This window comes from Cololabis saira, chromosome 21 (genome assembly GCF_033807715.1).
Source record: "Cololabis saira isolate AMF1-May2022 chromosome 21, fColSai1.1, whole genome shotgun sequence".
NCBI classification, from domain to species: domain Eukaryota; kingdom Metazoa; phylum Chordata; class Actinopteri; order Beloniformes; family Belonidae; genus Cololabis; species Cololabis saira.
In genome coordinates, this window is record NC_084607.1 from 30,060,628 (window position 1) to 30,077,005 (window position 16,378).

At 41.2% G+C, this 16,378-nt stretch overlaps 1 protein-coding gene across 3 annotated transcripts in view; it reads right to left on the bottom strand.

Moving 5' to 3' along the window:
- The window catches only part of LOC133422403 (microtubule-associated serine/threonine-protein kinase 1-like), a 61,175-nt gene extending 45,299 nt beyond the window's left edge, over window positions 1-15,876 (bottom strand). Inside the window, exons 1-2 of one of the 3 annotated variants that reach the window (XM_061712378.1) lie at window positions 15,039-15,876; window positions 7,433-7,461 (exon numbers count right to left, since the gene is read on the bottom strand). In XM_061712378.1, the coding sequence (XP_061568362.1) occupies window positions 7,433-7,461; window positions 15,039-15,077 (68 nt within the window). In that variant the 5' untranslated portion in view covers window positions 15,078-15,876. Of the gene's footprint in view, window positions 1-2,184; window positions 2,255-7,432; window positions 7,465-15,038 lie in introns of those variants that run through there. The other 2 variants (XM_061712377.1, XM_061712379.1) reach the window with 2 other exon arrangements.
- Between the last annotated feature and the right edge of the window lie 502 nt (window positions 15,877-16,378).

Below are 16,378 nucleotides of genomic sequence, written 5' to 3' on the forward strand. Positions count from 1 at the left end.
AGTTGGATACTTTATCACAAGGGTCAATCCGCTTGTGGTCAGTAGATTTTTTATTTTTATTTTTTTTAGTGGCCAGTTGCAATTTTAGCTACTTCTTGGTTGGAAGAATGTTGCAGCTGTTGATTTGATTTGATTTGACTGGTCTACACAAATCTCCACTGGTACCCCTTCTCCACGAAACCGGAACCGGGCTTTCTGTTCCCACTGACAAAGAACTGGCTCCGGTTCCAAGGAAGCACCAACTATCTGCTGGGCTAGAGGAAAGAACCACTTACGTAAGCGGAGGGGGCGGAGTTGTTAAGGCCAACGGCAATAGCGAGACGGCGACATTTTCAAATAAGCCACAAATCAATGTGGATGCAGCAAAGCAGCAGTGGTCTGTGGAGGAGACAACCTGTCTTTTAGCGATATGGTCCTCGGAGAAGCTACGTGGACCAAGTCCTTATTAGAGGAATACGTTGTTGTTGCTTCAACTTTCGCACCAACACAAACGCAGCGAGGTAACTGACGTTTGCAGTGGCGTAATAACGTGGCTCCCCTAAGCACCCCGAGCTGTGGAAAACTAAACCGGTTCTCAGCTGGTTCGCAAGTTGAATGAGTTGTGAACCAGAACCAGCCCTGGCCCAGAACCAGCTCTGGTGGAAAAGTATCCTTAATAAAATGGACAGAGGAAGCCTACTCCTGTGGATTCAGCTGTACTTGTAAATGTGGACCTTGTATTGTAACTTCGGCCACGATCCAAGAACAGATGAGCATGCATATTGAGAAACTGTCTCACAATAGTAGCGCTGACCCAACAAAAATGATTACATAAGTAGTACTCCCAACATTTTGATCGCTGCGCTTGCGGATCATCCGTCCACCCCTACATTTCCTATACTGACTTAATCCTGTTCAAGGTCACTTGAGGGTTTGATGGAATAGCCATCCAGAGCTTCTTCCTGAATAAAATTCCTCAATTTTCAATACTATAATAAAAGCTGGTTGTCGGTGATGCTGTATGAATACTACTACTATAATCCAATTACCTCCTGTTGTAGAACGTTTTGCACTGAGAGCTAAAGGTGATGTTTTTTTATGATAAATGGCTTAGAAACTTATGTAAGTTGAACTTTTTAAGGAGAGCAATATCTTATTAAAGAGATTGGAGAATTTTAACAATTTTTTTGACATCTTTGTATTTTTTTATTAAATTGTGTAAATGTATACTCATAATACATATAAAAAAATATACTCTTACTCTTATACTCTTATACTCTGTCATAGGTTTTTAGCATCACACAGAAAGTTCATGCTGACCATTAGTTTCTCATGTAGTTTCTCATCAGTACGTTTGGGCAGAGTGCAGTTATGACATTATGATTGTGATGATGATGGTACTAAATGAAAAGTTCAAAGAGACCATGTCCTCTTTTACACATCACAGTCACATCTCATGAACGGTACTCCTCTACACTGCATATATTAAAAGGGGGAAATCCAGAGTTTGATCAGATGATATCACCAGTTTTGGCCTCTAATGTTCTTTACCATGTAGTAACTTGCTTGCAGATTATTCTGTCTAAAGAGCAAGATTATGAAAACCAAATATGTGGAATTCATCATCTAATAATTATATCTGAACAAAATGTAATGTTCAACCAATGTGCAACTATGGCTAAGTAAGTATGTATGTAAGTCCCTCTCTTAAACATATAGATATCCTTGCAATTCATTCAGCATTAAATTTGTTAGGCTGCACATCGCTTATGTAGAATCCTAAGAAATCCTCTCATCCGAATTTGAAAACTGGTAAGTCTTGACATGCAATCTGATGGGAAGGCTTTGCATGCGTATGCTAACAGACCTTCGATAGGACTGAAACAGCAGGAAGGAGGAAAAAAACTAAACTGACCTCTAGATGTGTACACTCAGCACAAAAATACAGGCATCTTAAACCAAGTTAGACACATGCGGTTATTTCCGTACACACCGGTCACTGCTGGGTAATATATACTGCAGAATGACACATATACACAGACACACACGCACGCACACACACACACACACACCTGACACACACACACATAGAATAAATACAGAGAAAAAACATATTGTGGAAAAGGAAATGAACGGAACACACCATACACTCCGCACACCACAGAAAGCAGATCATCATGATTCTGTCCCAGCTTCTTGGTGTACCTCTTAGTGCGTCGGAACATGGTGTTGATCAGATATCCTCTGTGACTGTAACTCTGAGCAACAGCATCAGCAGTAGCTGAACACTGAGGAGGACCAGTCACAAAGCGGCAGGTTTCTGGCAAAAATCAATCGCGATGCAACGCTCAGGTCCCACACCCTGGGATGTCTGCGTGCCTGAGCGAGTGTGTCCGAAAAGCAAAGGTGAGAGAGCGAAGGAGAAGCAGAGAGAAAGCCAGGGAGTGATGAAGCAACACAGACAGAGGGATGGAGGAAGGGTGGGTCGGTCTCTTAGACAGGAACAACAAAAGGCAGCAGGGGATTATGGAGCATTTTCTCAAGGCTAAGGTGCCATACATACAGTAGTGCAGCATGGTGAATTGCACTTCTGTTTTGTGTTTTTTGTTACAGTTAAAAGCTTTCGCTGCAGGCTACTTATACCATGAATGAGGAAAGAGGAGCGTAAAGGAGGCTGGCATATCTCTGCAGAAAAAGCAAACTGGTACATAACTGTGAAATAGGTTTTGAATGGAATTAAAGATTAAGGAAGCATAGCTACTGATGATGTATGACACACATGTACGACAGGTCTGAATGGCTGTTTACCCATGAATGAATGCAGAAGATAGATTGGATGTGAAGCCGGCTTCGGTGAGCTCATCCATAATGGATGTTGGAATAGTGGCATCCTACAGGGGAAGATGGGATGTGTTTGAGGGAGCCAGTGACATGCAGAATCCAAATGAAAAATGTCTCAGGAGACAACGGTGTGATGGAGAAATTACAAGGTAGCAGTGGAAGTGGAGGGACAGCAGGGTGATGAATAGGAGGCTATGGTGTGGACAAAAACATTTACATACCCTATGACTCAGGATGAGAAAACAAGGAAAGAGGAAAATGACTCAAATAGTAGACAAACTTTAATACAAATTCATACATATTCTTTAGTCTTATGAAGTGCAGTAAATAGGTTGTAATGAAACACATTTAGAAGTCTTATCATCACACTGTTGGTTGCATTAGATATTCCTCACAATAATAGGTAGGTATAAACTCCAATGGAGGAAGCATTCAGATATTTCACTCTAATATGGACTATTATTAGGCAACATGGTATAAAGTGTCATATGCAGATGATACTCAGCTATACCAATCCAATAAAGCCAGATAAGCGGTAAACTAACTGAACTAAACATGTCTTAATGTCCTGACTCATTGCTAATTTCCTGCTGCTGAACTCAGGTAAGAGTTATGTTGTTGTCTTAAGAACTAAACACTCCAGAAATAGACTTTCTAGTTATTTGTAAACTCTGGATGTCAGCACTTTGGCATTCAGTAATACTGTGAGAAATGTTGGCCTCATTTTTTGAAGAGAGTTTGTCCTTTAAATCACACACAAGACAAGTTTCTAAAACCAATTCATTTAACCTTGTGAATATCGTAAAAGTAATGAAAATCGTATCAGAGAAACTACTTAAGGCATACTTCAAGATTGGAGTAGTGCAATTCCTGACTCTGAACTGCCTCCAGTTGGTCCAAGCACTGTGACAAGTTCTAATGAGGATTATATACAGTATATATTTCCAATCTTAGCTTGCCTTCTCTGGCAAACTGTTTTTCTGATCTCTCAGGGGCAGCTCACATAGCCTGTGACTTGTCATCTTATGAAGATCATATTGGGGCCAATATATACCAAGTATATCATTTATGTTTGTAACTGTTGACATACAACAATTACAGTATGTAAAATGTACCCATTTTAAACCCTATTTGGATCTCAATAACTGGTTCTTTTGGTGTTCCAAGATGTTCACCAGCTCGTCTTCAACCATTCTGGATCACACAGATATGTATGTATGTACACAAGTGAAAAAAGGCTGAAAACAGCTGGAAGTAATTGTTGTTACAGGTTGATATTTTAATGGCTTTCTTCCAGCTCATGTAGATAGTTGCAGTATGCAGGCTTTCGCTGCGTAAAAGCTGATTTTCTCTTGTTTTGCGATGGGAAGTGAGAATTTCATTGCACGGTTATAACACGTGTTTATACTTTGTCTATGACAATTATACTCTTGAATCTTGCAACTAAGGACAACAGAGCAGAGCAGTTGTGTCTCTAGTTGTTTACATTGTAGTTAAGGTATGTCTGTATGTAATCTCATTGTGACTGTCTTATGTTACAGGGTTGGTAAATTAGGAAAGGATACATAGTGTGTAGTAGCACTCTGTTCACTCTTATTTGTACAACCTTTTGAGTCAGTTCACAAAAACACTATTTTGGACGCGAACGATGAGACATGACAACTTTCCTTGGCTTTTAAAGGTTTACTTGAAAAGATTAAAGTAAATTACAAGTCCAACGCACGGTCAAAAGACTGTGTTGCTTCCAGCATTTTCTGACTCAAACTGAAAGTGAAACTTAACTTCTCCTTACATCAAACCACAGTCACAAAGTTAAAGTGACATCACAACCTAGAATACAAAACATAGAAAACATAGAAAACACTTTATCATGTATCTACACATTGCTAAATTATGAATTTTAGTCCAATGTAAACCTTATGAATTATAATGAAATTATCATTACCCATTTTTAACTGTTTTAACTAAATTATTAATCATTACCTAATCAGGCCCTTACTGGCCGTTACATAATGGTACTGTCATTTAGCAGACACTTTTATCCAAAGCTACTTACATCTAAGAGAACACACACACTACTTTGCCCGGAGGGCAATAAGGGTTAAGGGTCTTGCTCAGGGGCCCAAGGTGGTTCATCTAGGTTGCCTTTCTGGGGCTTGAACCTGGGTTCCAGAGTCAGACCTGAGCCCACCTCTGTAGCCACTAGACTACCACTCCATAGGGACCCAGAAATGCAAACCATAAAGTAAATGAATGCATCTATACCATAGTTTCCAAATGCTTTCAGTTTTGTCTGTCTACATTAGACTACATCAGCTGCATTTCCCTAATGAAACATGGTCAGCAACAGGTCAGAGAAGTTTTCATTTTTAAGACCATCCGATTGTAAAACCGGATTCAATCCAGGAAGGGAAGAAAAATGAAGTTGTTTGGCTGACACTAGGGACGGGCTCCAAAAGCACGTTAGTCTCCATTAACGCCTATGTTTTTGTCCAACTTTGGAGCAGAAATAAAGATATATACGGCTTCGTAAAAACAAAACACCTTGGCCTCCATAACTAGATTTCACATCTATGACCACGGTGTAGCTGGGTGAATTTGTATGTACCACATAAAATTATATGAAGCAGCAAATTTATGCACAATTATGGTTGTGTTCTTTTTAGGAATGGCTCTCTATAGTTAATGGATAGTTATCATCACATGTCCTATTTAAAACTTAGCACAGCCTTGACTTGAAATGTAATTAAAGACCTAACTATGTATAGTCACTTTTATTTTAAAGATAATACATTTTGTTGTCCTGTTAATTGGACTAACATACCACCACAACGGGCTATAAATTGGTGTGAAAGCGTTGGAGTATGAAGGCAGCCTGGGCTAATGATCCATCACCTAAATGACTGCAGCTTTACAGTGTTTGGGAGTTAGTCCCAGCTGTGTCCTGGAGCAGGGCCGGGACTCATCTGAAAGGGTGCAGGCCAATGATGAAGGTGGCTCATCTGGAGGTGCAGGGAGCCAGCTGTGCCCAGTCCAAGGGACCGCAAAGCTGCCATCATTTACCATCCAATAGTCTCATTGCAGCGGTTTAGCATCAGCTTTTCTTAGAGTCTGTATGATCAAAGTTCCTTCAGTCCTCATTTTGACTTCAACATTACATGTATCACATGTCGTTTCAGTGACGACATCAGAAATAAGGATGAATTGAACCATTTGATCAAATGAATGTAAGGTAGAATGAGCTGAGCAGAGCTAAAATTGATAATTTGTGGTAACTGAGCTTTAGCAGGCATGTTCCAGGTGTCCTGTAGGCTTGCTTGTTCTGCCCATTTACTCATTTTTTTGATTAACTGGAGTAAATCAAAACCAGGTTATGGTCAGCTACTACCAATATGGCCCTGCCCAGATATCCCAGGAAAAGATTCAAATCAACTCTTTAGGAAATCTGTGAGTGAAGTCACAGGGGATATGTCCAGTTCTGTATAGTCTACATAGTTAAATGAACTGCTTATTGTAATGTTGGAGAGTACAATCGGAAAAAAACCAAACCCATTGTGTTTATACATACAGGACTGTTTCAGAAAATTAGAATATTATGATAAAGTTCTTTATTTTCTGTAATGCAATTAAAAAAATAAATGTCATAATTCTGGATTCATTACAAATCAACTGAAATATTGCAAGTCTTTTATTATTTTAATATTGTTGATTATGGCTTACAGTTTAAGATTAAGATTCTCAGAATATTCTAATTTTTGAGATAGGATATTTGAGTTTTCTTAAGCTGTAAGCCATGATCAGCAATATTAAAATAATAAAAGGCTTGCAATATTTCAGTTGATTTGTAATGAATCCAGAATGTATGACATTTTTTTTTTTGTAATTGCATTACAGAAAATCACAAAATTCTAATTTTCTGAGACAGTCCTGTATATTTAAAGTTTTTCAAATAGGGGACTGCAGTAAAACTAGGAAATATTGGAATTAAGAGCGGCATATTTTCCTGTAAAGTCAAGTAAATAGAAAATTCAAGCACTATAGAAATGCACATAAACATAGTTCAGATTTAATAACATGAAAACAGTATTATACCAGTGGCATAATACTGTTTTATGTTTGGAAACAAACAATGAACAACCAAAGCCAATCAGACACAGAGAGATCAAGAGGGACAGGAGGTGGAAGGGATTAACTAAATAGGGACATGTAGTTGGATCAAGTGAAAAGGGTGAGGAATGAAAATGAGAGTTGGACGGTAATGGATTAATAGCCAAGCAAAGGGAAGAGAGAGATAAAGAGTAAGCAAGTGGAAAAGGCAGGATAGTTTCCAGCACCATGGACAGCATCCCCTGCTCAGCTGGCCATAATCAGCCTGACACGCCAACCCTGCTCTGGATCAGACATAATGTACCAATCATGATGATCCAAAAACTGATATAAACTCAGAGACCTTGCTGGTGATTGAGATGATGCACAGCAGCTTAGCGTGATTATTTGTTTTCATGGGGGGACAGAAAAATACCCCCCCCCAGAGAGAATATAAAAGACAGGTGGCAGAAAGGAGGGAGGGATGGTAAAGTGGAAAAATGGTATAAACAAAGGAAACACTCACCTGCTGTTTTTGCGAGGTAGGGGCAAGTCCTTCTGGGAGAAATAGACAGAAGCATAGATAGAAGGGAAAAAAAGAGATCAGGTACACAGAAATAAACATAAGGATTTGCACACAAACAATTAAAGGAGCTCATTTTCTTAAAGTCACAATGAACCTGTGTCTTTATATATGATTTAAAGAAACCCCAAAAAGATATACACATAATCCTGTGCTTATTTTATCTTAAAATGTTTTTCATCCTTTTTGACAATTTAACAAATGAACACCATGATACTCCAAACCACTTTGTGCTTTTAACTGATTATTCTCCAAACATATAGTGTTAACCACATTTCAATGCCACATGGACAGCTAAAATAATTCAAACTGCTAAAAGACTGCCCATTTGGCACATTCTCTCTGCCCTCTTTCTGATTTAAATGTGCTGACACTTGTAAACTAGTTCTATCAGTCAACATCTCAGTGTTAGTAATATCTATGGGGAGGGATGAAATCTGTGCCTTGACATTAAATAATTAGTATAATAATAATCATTGCACGGTTTGACCAACTGAACTATTTTTATGGATTATGTCAAAATAATGTATTGAAAGTGAATCACAAGATAAAGAATAAACAACGCACTTCAAAATAGGCCTTTGTTGAAAAAATCGATTCCCCAATTCTAAATCGATTCTCATACTAATTCCTAAAAATCGATTCCTATGTCTAAAGATCGATTTTTTTCTATTTTTTTTATCTTATTTATTTCATCATTACATTACAACTTTTGGTTATTTTTTTGTTTATCCCCAAAAAAGGAATGTTTTGTTGGACACGAGAATAACTGGTGCCATGTTTTTGCCTTTAAATATGTCTAAAGGTATGAAAACATTAAAGTGTTAGGTTGTAATTGCATAAATTGTCTATATTTCATTTCTTTATATACTGTCTTGGGGTTACATTTGCAAAAAATGCTAAAAACCAAATGCTCAAAAATTAAAAACCAAAATAGACCGAAAATGGAACAAATAAAAACGGAATGTGGGAAAAAATGAAACCGATTTCATCCATCTCTGTTTGCTGCCCTGAATATCGGAATCAAATCGAATCGGATCGAATCAAATCTTGATAATCGATTCTGAATCTTAAGAATCGGAATCGAATCAATTCTTGACATTTGAATCGATCCCCAGCCCTACTTCAAAACTCCACTGTTTGTCTGCTAAGCTCTGTTTTACTACAGGATATGACATATCACGATTGGATAATAGTTCAAGAATGAAAATAATTGCTGCAAAGTGACACCAGAGACATTTTTTTATCAAGTATTTAAAGTCTAATAACATTGCCAAAGATGGTGTCTTTGAATCCAAGTGTCAGCAGCTGCTCTGTTGATTTATGATAGTGCTGAGAAGCTTCCCCCGCCAGGCACTCCATATCTTCTGAGTCCACATGGATAGGACTGGGGCTCCTGGATCCATTAGACTCAAACAGCAGAAACACATAGAGCACCGAATGAAAACAGCATGAGCTGTGCCAGATCGCCAGCCAACACAGCCTGGCTGTTGGTTTTCCTTGCACACTGAGAGAGAGAAGGGGCTGCTTTCATGCCTGCAGCCTTATCCTTGAGCCTAAGTATCCTTCAGTTCAATGCAAACATGCTGTTTTTATGTTAGGTGTAATAAATGACCTGCAGTTACAGAGGCAACAGACAGAGTAACGCTGTTTAAGTATTATTGAAAAGGTTGTTAAATGGGAGTGAGTATATGTGGATCTTCTGCCACTAACATTTAACAAAGCACCAAATGTTTTATATGGCTCCAAACTTTTCTCCTCCCAGGCTGCATACAGTTCATATTTGACTGCGTGTCCTCAGGGTTTACACGTTCACTGAGACAAATCCTTCTTTACAAGGACGAGTGAATATCTAACTCATTGATCCTTCTTGACTGTGTCCCTCATCCATCTGTCTAACTGGCCCTGAGTTGCCATAGTCAAGGAAAATAGGACTTACAAGAGCAAGAGACATCAAGAAAAGCTTAATCAAGGAGGGTTACTATGCTTAAGCTCTGACCAGACGTGGGAGTTGGTGCTGTGGAGAAAAAACACAACTACACCGAAGTAGCTTAGGGCACATTCTCTCTCTAAAAGGTTTCTAAGTCTATTTATTTGTTGTTTAAGTTTAAAGTGTTATGGCTGAGTGGATGGCAATGCCTGATGTCCAGCACTTTATCCCCCATACTGAAAGATCGCGTTTAATTTTTAAGTGAATATTGAGGATGATGTCCATTAGCTCACTGTTTGCAACCACTTGATTTCTATTGTGGTGCCACCATGAAACCTGTCACAGAACAGAGCAGAGAAGCTCACGCTGCATCACAGCAGGGGATAAGGGACTTTATCTGGAAAGGTTGCCATGATGCAAATCAATATTTTCCAGCTAAATTTCTCAATGAAATGGACTAGTGTTTGAAGCTCAAAAAATAATTAAACATTAATTGATACAGAGGATGATTTTATTGCAAGCCAAAGCCAACACAAGCCAGTCAAAGTAGTTAAATCAGGTAATATTCAAATTAAACTACAACGATCCAGGGCTCACTTGGAGGAAGAGCAGGTAGCCCTCTACGTCTCTGTAAAACTTTCCCCCAGCTCCACCCAGGTCAGTAAAAAGCGTTTGCCTTACACATAGTAACACCTCCAGTTTTCCACATTTGATCGATGGCACTGATGCAGGGTGGGCGTGGCTGCCTGAACTTCTGTTTTTTAACTACATGTGACCTTCCCAAAACTGCTGTAAGCCATGTAAAACACAGGCTAAATGTGCTCCATAAATAAAAAGACACAACTCAAGTTTTTTTTTTCCCTTGTTCTCTTTGGATGGGCTGTACTGGACTCGTATGTCGTTGATTCGGGACGTTTCGGGCTCAATGACAAACAAAAACCCTTAACTTCCCTTACCAAGTAAAGGTCATGAATTTAAGCCAAATCTGGCCCATGTAATATTTTCCGGTGCCATAACTAGGCCACTACGGCTACTGAGGACAGAAGAAACTACAAATATTACATATCCTAGAATGATGCTGCACAGTGTGTTGCAGTATAAATAGTTGTTTTGCACTTTTCATTGCAGCATCTCAAGATTTTCTATAGACATTTGTTTCTGTTAAAACACTTTTCTTTTCTTTCACACTGGTTTGCATACGGCTGCTTAGAGGATTTTTTGCTGGTAACTTCTGCAGTTTTTAACATCTGTGACAATGTTGTCCACACATGGGAGCAAGTGGCTATTCTTTCTTTTTTTTTAAATAACTGTTTGTTTGTTTTGTAAACCTTAATGTGTGACTTGTGACCTTTGTTGCAACAGGTCGTAATGGTTTAGGTCCTCAGGCAAAACAATGAACCTCCACGTTATCCCTGATGGTCAGACCAGCATCTTCCATGAGATAAACAGCAAGTCCTCAAATGAGATTAACTGCCTCCAGCGTATTGCCTGACTAATATTTCAATTAAATGATAAACTAGAGCGTAGTTTATACAAGGCCTGGCCTCAGTTTGCCCAGCACTGGCTCGGACTCTGCAACACACATAAAAAGCGAAATGTCATTAAAGCTTGCATGTAGGCTCTCAGTAGGTCCTGGGCTGCTTCAGGGATCATAAAAAGAAACAAATAAAATCTAAATGCATTAAACCTATGAAACACGTAGAGCTGACTGAAACTTTTATTCCAGCATAACCAGGCAATAAAAAGCCCAGATGGTACATTAAACAAAGTGCACCAATAATACATCCGTCTTTCGCTCTTTATATAATGTATTTTTCTCTTTTGAGTCCAAACACAATGAACAGTTAGGACTGTGAGTCAAAACATGGCAATAAAAGCAAAAGGCTGGAGCTCATATACTTGCGATATGGAAGCAGATATTAAATCCTCAAATGAGATGGGCTTTCTATATTACTATTAAAGCTGTCAACTGTGACGTCAGCTTTAATATTATGTTTCTTTATAGTAACTTCAATGTAATATCAACTTGAGATTCTCTCACGGTCCTCAGTTCCACTTGAATATGTATAAAGCTCAAAAGGAAAAGTCTTTTCTTTTCCAGTCTTGACTTCATCATAGATTATCCCTGTCAAGGCCTGAAAGTCAAGCAATCACCACACGCGGACTCTTCTGCAGCTCACGGTCTGATGCTCAGTCCCCTCGCTGTCACAAAGGGAGAAAAGGCAGACATTATGCCATCAAGGAAACGCAGCCCTTTTCCCACAAATGGGATGTATGACATATTCGGGAGGCTGTGGGTCTCGGTAATCCTCCTGTGGTTTAATTAGCTTGTCAGGACGTCGTGCATATTGCTGATGCATAGCTGCATTTTCCACATGACTGTTTTCGGGGTTCTGGATAACGCGCTCTCAGTCCCGCTAATGAAGTCAGACGGTGATGAAGGGTAACAGACAACAGATGGGAGCCTCTTTCACATTCGCGGGAGACCCACCTGTCCTGGTATAATGCTTGGAAATGCATTACCAACCCACACAATACCACACCATATTGGTTTTCTGTTTCCTGCTTGAGCGGTTCCGCTTTTTATCCAATTTCGGTGCATTCTTGGGGGGGGTGGGGGTTAGGGAAGCAGAGGTTCGAGCTCATACGTGATAGCCTGATGTCTTCTTCTTAAATGATATCAACTGTTTTTGTAAAAGCAGAGAGGCAGTAAAAGCTCTCAAAGGAGGATGATTGCACCGCTGCCTTGTTATATATTGTGGTGTACAAACCACAAATGCAGATTAATGCTGCACTTTTTATGATCTCACTCAGTTTGCTTTGAGAAGCAATAACCTTTTTATGCTTTTTGTCCATCACTCATTAAAATAATGTACGTCTAAGAACAGGGTTCTGTTTCTCCAGCTGCATCATTCTTTAAGCTATTGTCATACTTGATGCATTATTTGTTGATTTGGCAAGTGATAATCTGCAGGGATGAGGGGTGTCTTGAAGCTTCATCTATTATTATAACTATCTAGTATGAACCTCCTTCAGTATGGAAGAGTCACACAGGGACGTGCATTGTGATGCAGAGAGGCAACCAAGAGAAACTTAAAAGCTTAGAAGTCTCTCAGTGTGGCTATAAGTAATACCCATAAAAGCTTTTTTGCTGTCCTCCAGGACATTCTGGCTGCATTAAAAAAAAAGTCTCTTTCACAATGAAACTGCATTACTAGAGCTGCAAGAATATAAAGGGCATTGCTGTGTATACACTGGCAAGTCAATCCTTTTTGTAGATGTTGTGCGAAGTGAAAGGGTGGGTGAGCGAGCCAGGACACCAACAGCGAGGATCAATCAAGCAGCATTAAAGTGTCAAGAGTGGATGCTATAACCGGCTGACTAACCAGTTCAGGAACTTTCTCAAGAGTGTTGTTAGTTCTGTGGGATCCACATTTTATTTCCAGTTAATATTTGATTCAAACAATCTGTGTACATTCAGGCAAACTACAGCCAAAACTGTTGCTGTATGTTTTATCAAAGTGGAGAAAAACTAACTAGACTTGTTCTACAGTTTAATGTGAGATGGGAATAACATCAAACATGTTGGACACCGTGAGGCTTTAGTAGATGTCAAAAAAGATGATTAGGGTCTTCTACTTCTCCTTTCAACTGCTGCCTTCAGGCGTCAGCACAGAGAATCATCCGCCGCCATCCAACCATATCATCTCTGTCCATACCACATAACAGATGTTTTAAGATCATATGACTTCATATCTCTTTTAAACACTAGAGGAAATCCCTCAGAGGGAACAAAGACTGATTCGTGTTTATATAACTACTTTAATGGGATCCTTTAAACTCGCTATACATGCATCGCTACATAAACTGGTCTAACAGATGAGCATTAGACTCATAGCAGACATTAAAACAGATTATAAACGCTGATAAAAAAAAGTAACCACGTAAACGACAGTTCTTACTGTAGGCTTAAAAAAAAGAAAACACAGGAGAATTGCAAGCATGAGGCTCAGGATTTATTGAGCTGCTGTCAACTACACATTGAGTTAATTACAGTGGGATTTAACTACAAACCACCCAAAAGCTTTTGTATCTGCAGTACAAATAAAAAATGGAGAAGGTATGGTTCCCCTCTATGAGCTCCCTGGGCTCCACAACCCTCTAAAACTCTCTGGTCTCAACGTGCCTATTAGGAACTTGTCAAAAAAAATGATGATTGGATGCTGGCTATGTTCCAAATCACACATTTGTACCCTTATACATATTTTGATAGCATAAATAAATGAAATTGACAATGCTGCACAGCTCCATCAGTCATATCTTAGAAAGCCGCCTCATTTCTATGCATGAATAGCCTAGCAGGGCTGCACAGGGCTGCCAGTAAACTGTGTGGAAGGCGCTATGTCCCTAAGAGTGGAGCAGGCAAAGAAGAAGCTCAAAGATCGTGTTCCTTTCATGTAAGTCATGTTGGAGCAGTGCATCATGGGTGTGACCCCCGACCTCCCCAGCAGTGGAGAGGGGTGTGTCACCATATGGTGCTGAGAGAACAACTGTGTGTATTTTGTGTGTGTGTGTGTGTTTAAAAGAGAGCGAGTGACGGCTGGGATGATGGGACCCTGGGGATTGAGCGGAGCTGCCGAACAGAAGATGTAAAGCCAATCACTTGTCAACGCTCGCTCTTATAGACACACAAAGCCATAAAGATGATATATAGGAATACGACTTCTGCAGATAAGTTAAATACACACATCCCTTGGACTATAACCTTCTCTGTCTAAGAAATGCACATACAGACATTAAATTACTGCCTGCTTCTATATAATGCCATACACTTTGTGAGTCTGACTCTGATGATTAATTTCCTTGCAGCTATAGTGCATGACGTCACAGCAGCGGTGCAGTGAGCTGAGCTGTCAGGATGATGTCACATCAGCACACCTCCCTGTGAGCCTCCCTTCACTCCTTCATATCCCCCGGCATCTTCCTATTTCCACTCTGACAGGGGTCACTTTTCCTTTCACCCTTCCCAGAGTTGCAATTCAGAGCACTCGCTCACCACCCTTATTTTCTGGTAAATGAAATTTCTGCGGTAGAAACTGAATGAATGAGACATATACACCCTTGCATGAGTGCGAGCCCAGGGGAGGTCTCTCTCTCTCTCTCACCCCTGGCCTGCGGGCTGCTCAAGTCTGCTCGCTTCACTTGAGTGAGTTTCACAATGATGGTTGAGCAGGATGCTTCATTATGGATGAGCACAGTCATTTAAACACATCACATCAACAGCATGAGTGGCCATTCATTAGGAGAATTTCCTTAATGACAATGTAAAAAATATTAACTACACATGATGCTGAAATGAATGAATGCAGATAATAGGTCTGTTTGAGTGCAGTGCAGGTCACTTTGTTGCAACAGGCTCAACAGATGAGACACTGTTAGACCCCACAGTCATCAAAGAGGGAGGTGAGACTTCATGGTCCAGAGGAAGTGTTCATTTTGTGATCATAAGCCTTAAATTGTTAAAATAAGCAGTAAATTAAAAATTCAGCTTATTAAATGATTGTAAATATTAAATAAATGTTAGTGCCGCCCTGAAATGATAAATGGTAGTTGGCTCACCTGAAGCCTCCTGCGCCTTATTATTCCTGAATCATCCATGGTGAAGCTGAATGCAGAGCTGCCGGGCTCCTATAGGGGGTTGGGGGGTTTCCCTGGCTGAAGCAGTCCCTTGGCCCCTCAGGAAAACACGCGTTTCCACACAGGGAAGCTCCGGCTCCCGTTCCCCCCGGACTGCAGGAGAGCCGCGGCGGCGGCGCAGCGGCGTCCCGGCGCGCAGCGGAGCGACGGGGCGAGCACGCACGGATCCGGTCCTGTCACGTCAAAGCAATTCAACCAGCACACGCATCAAGCGATCCCATCCCCTCTATCTCAGTGATAATGTCTTTAAGAAGAGAGCTCCACTTGTGACTGGTGTCCTGTCGCCGTCTGTGCGCGCCGCGGTGATCCGCCCCGGAGCATCCTTGACGCGCTGCCAGGGCTCCGTGCGCGTCGATGCCAATGCCGTGCACCTGAGCGTCAAAAGGGCCGCAAACACAATGCAACACAGAAACAAGTCCCCTCGCTTCTGCATAAGAACAGGAGCAATGCCAGATTCTGTCCTCGTCCGACCACAAAGGACAGCGTGTCCCGAGCTCCGGGGCGTTAGTGATGCGGAGCGGCTTCTCCCGTCAGCTGCTGCTCGGCCGGGCTGGGGCTGACACCCTGATGGGCCGATCCCCGGGGACGGGCTGGTCCTCTTCTCCCCTCAACATCACCCGTAACTCCAGCTACGACCTGAGTTCAAACTACCCTCCGCTTCATTCAGCGGTGCGTTCAGGCTCCACCTCAACTTCCCGGAGAGCGGACGAGGCTGCAGCAGCAACGCGATACTACCAGCCCCTTCCTGGGATTCCCTGGTCTCGCCCCTCCTCCCACGCGAGTGAATGAATGGGGGGGACGTCCGACCTCCTCCACCAGAAATGACCCAACCCAGCTACGCTCCAGCAAGGCCGTAAGGCTGATTTATGGTTCTGCGTTACACCGACGCAGAGCCTATGCGCGTCGCGGTGTACCCTACGCCGTAAGGCAAACTTAATGGTCTGCGTTACACTAACGCAGAGGCTACGGCGTAGGGTCTGCGTCGGTTTAACGCGGAACCATAATTCAGGCTTTAGGCGAGTGTCATTTTTTGCGGCTCTGCTTTCATAGCCTGGGAATATTTATGGCACAAACAAAGGCGACCAGGTTTTTTACCAAAGAGGTTCGCCTGAGCCAGGTTCAGCACCACGGACAGCGACACAAGCCCCACACTACAGCCACGCGAGGAAGCTGATTGGTCCACTGTCTGGAGCACAAAGCAGGCTATCATTAGGACAATTCATATACAACCCAGTACAGCTGGATATGACTGTTGGATCATT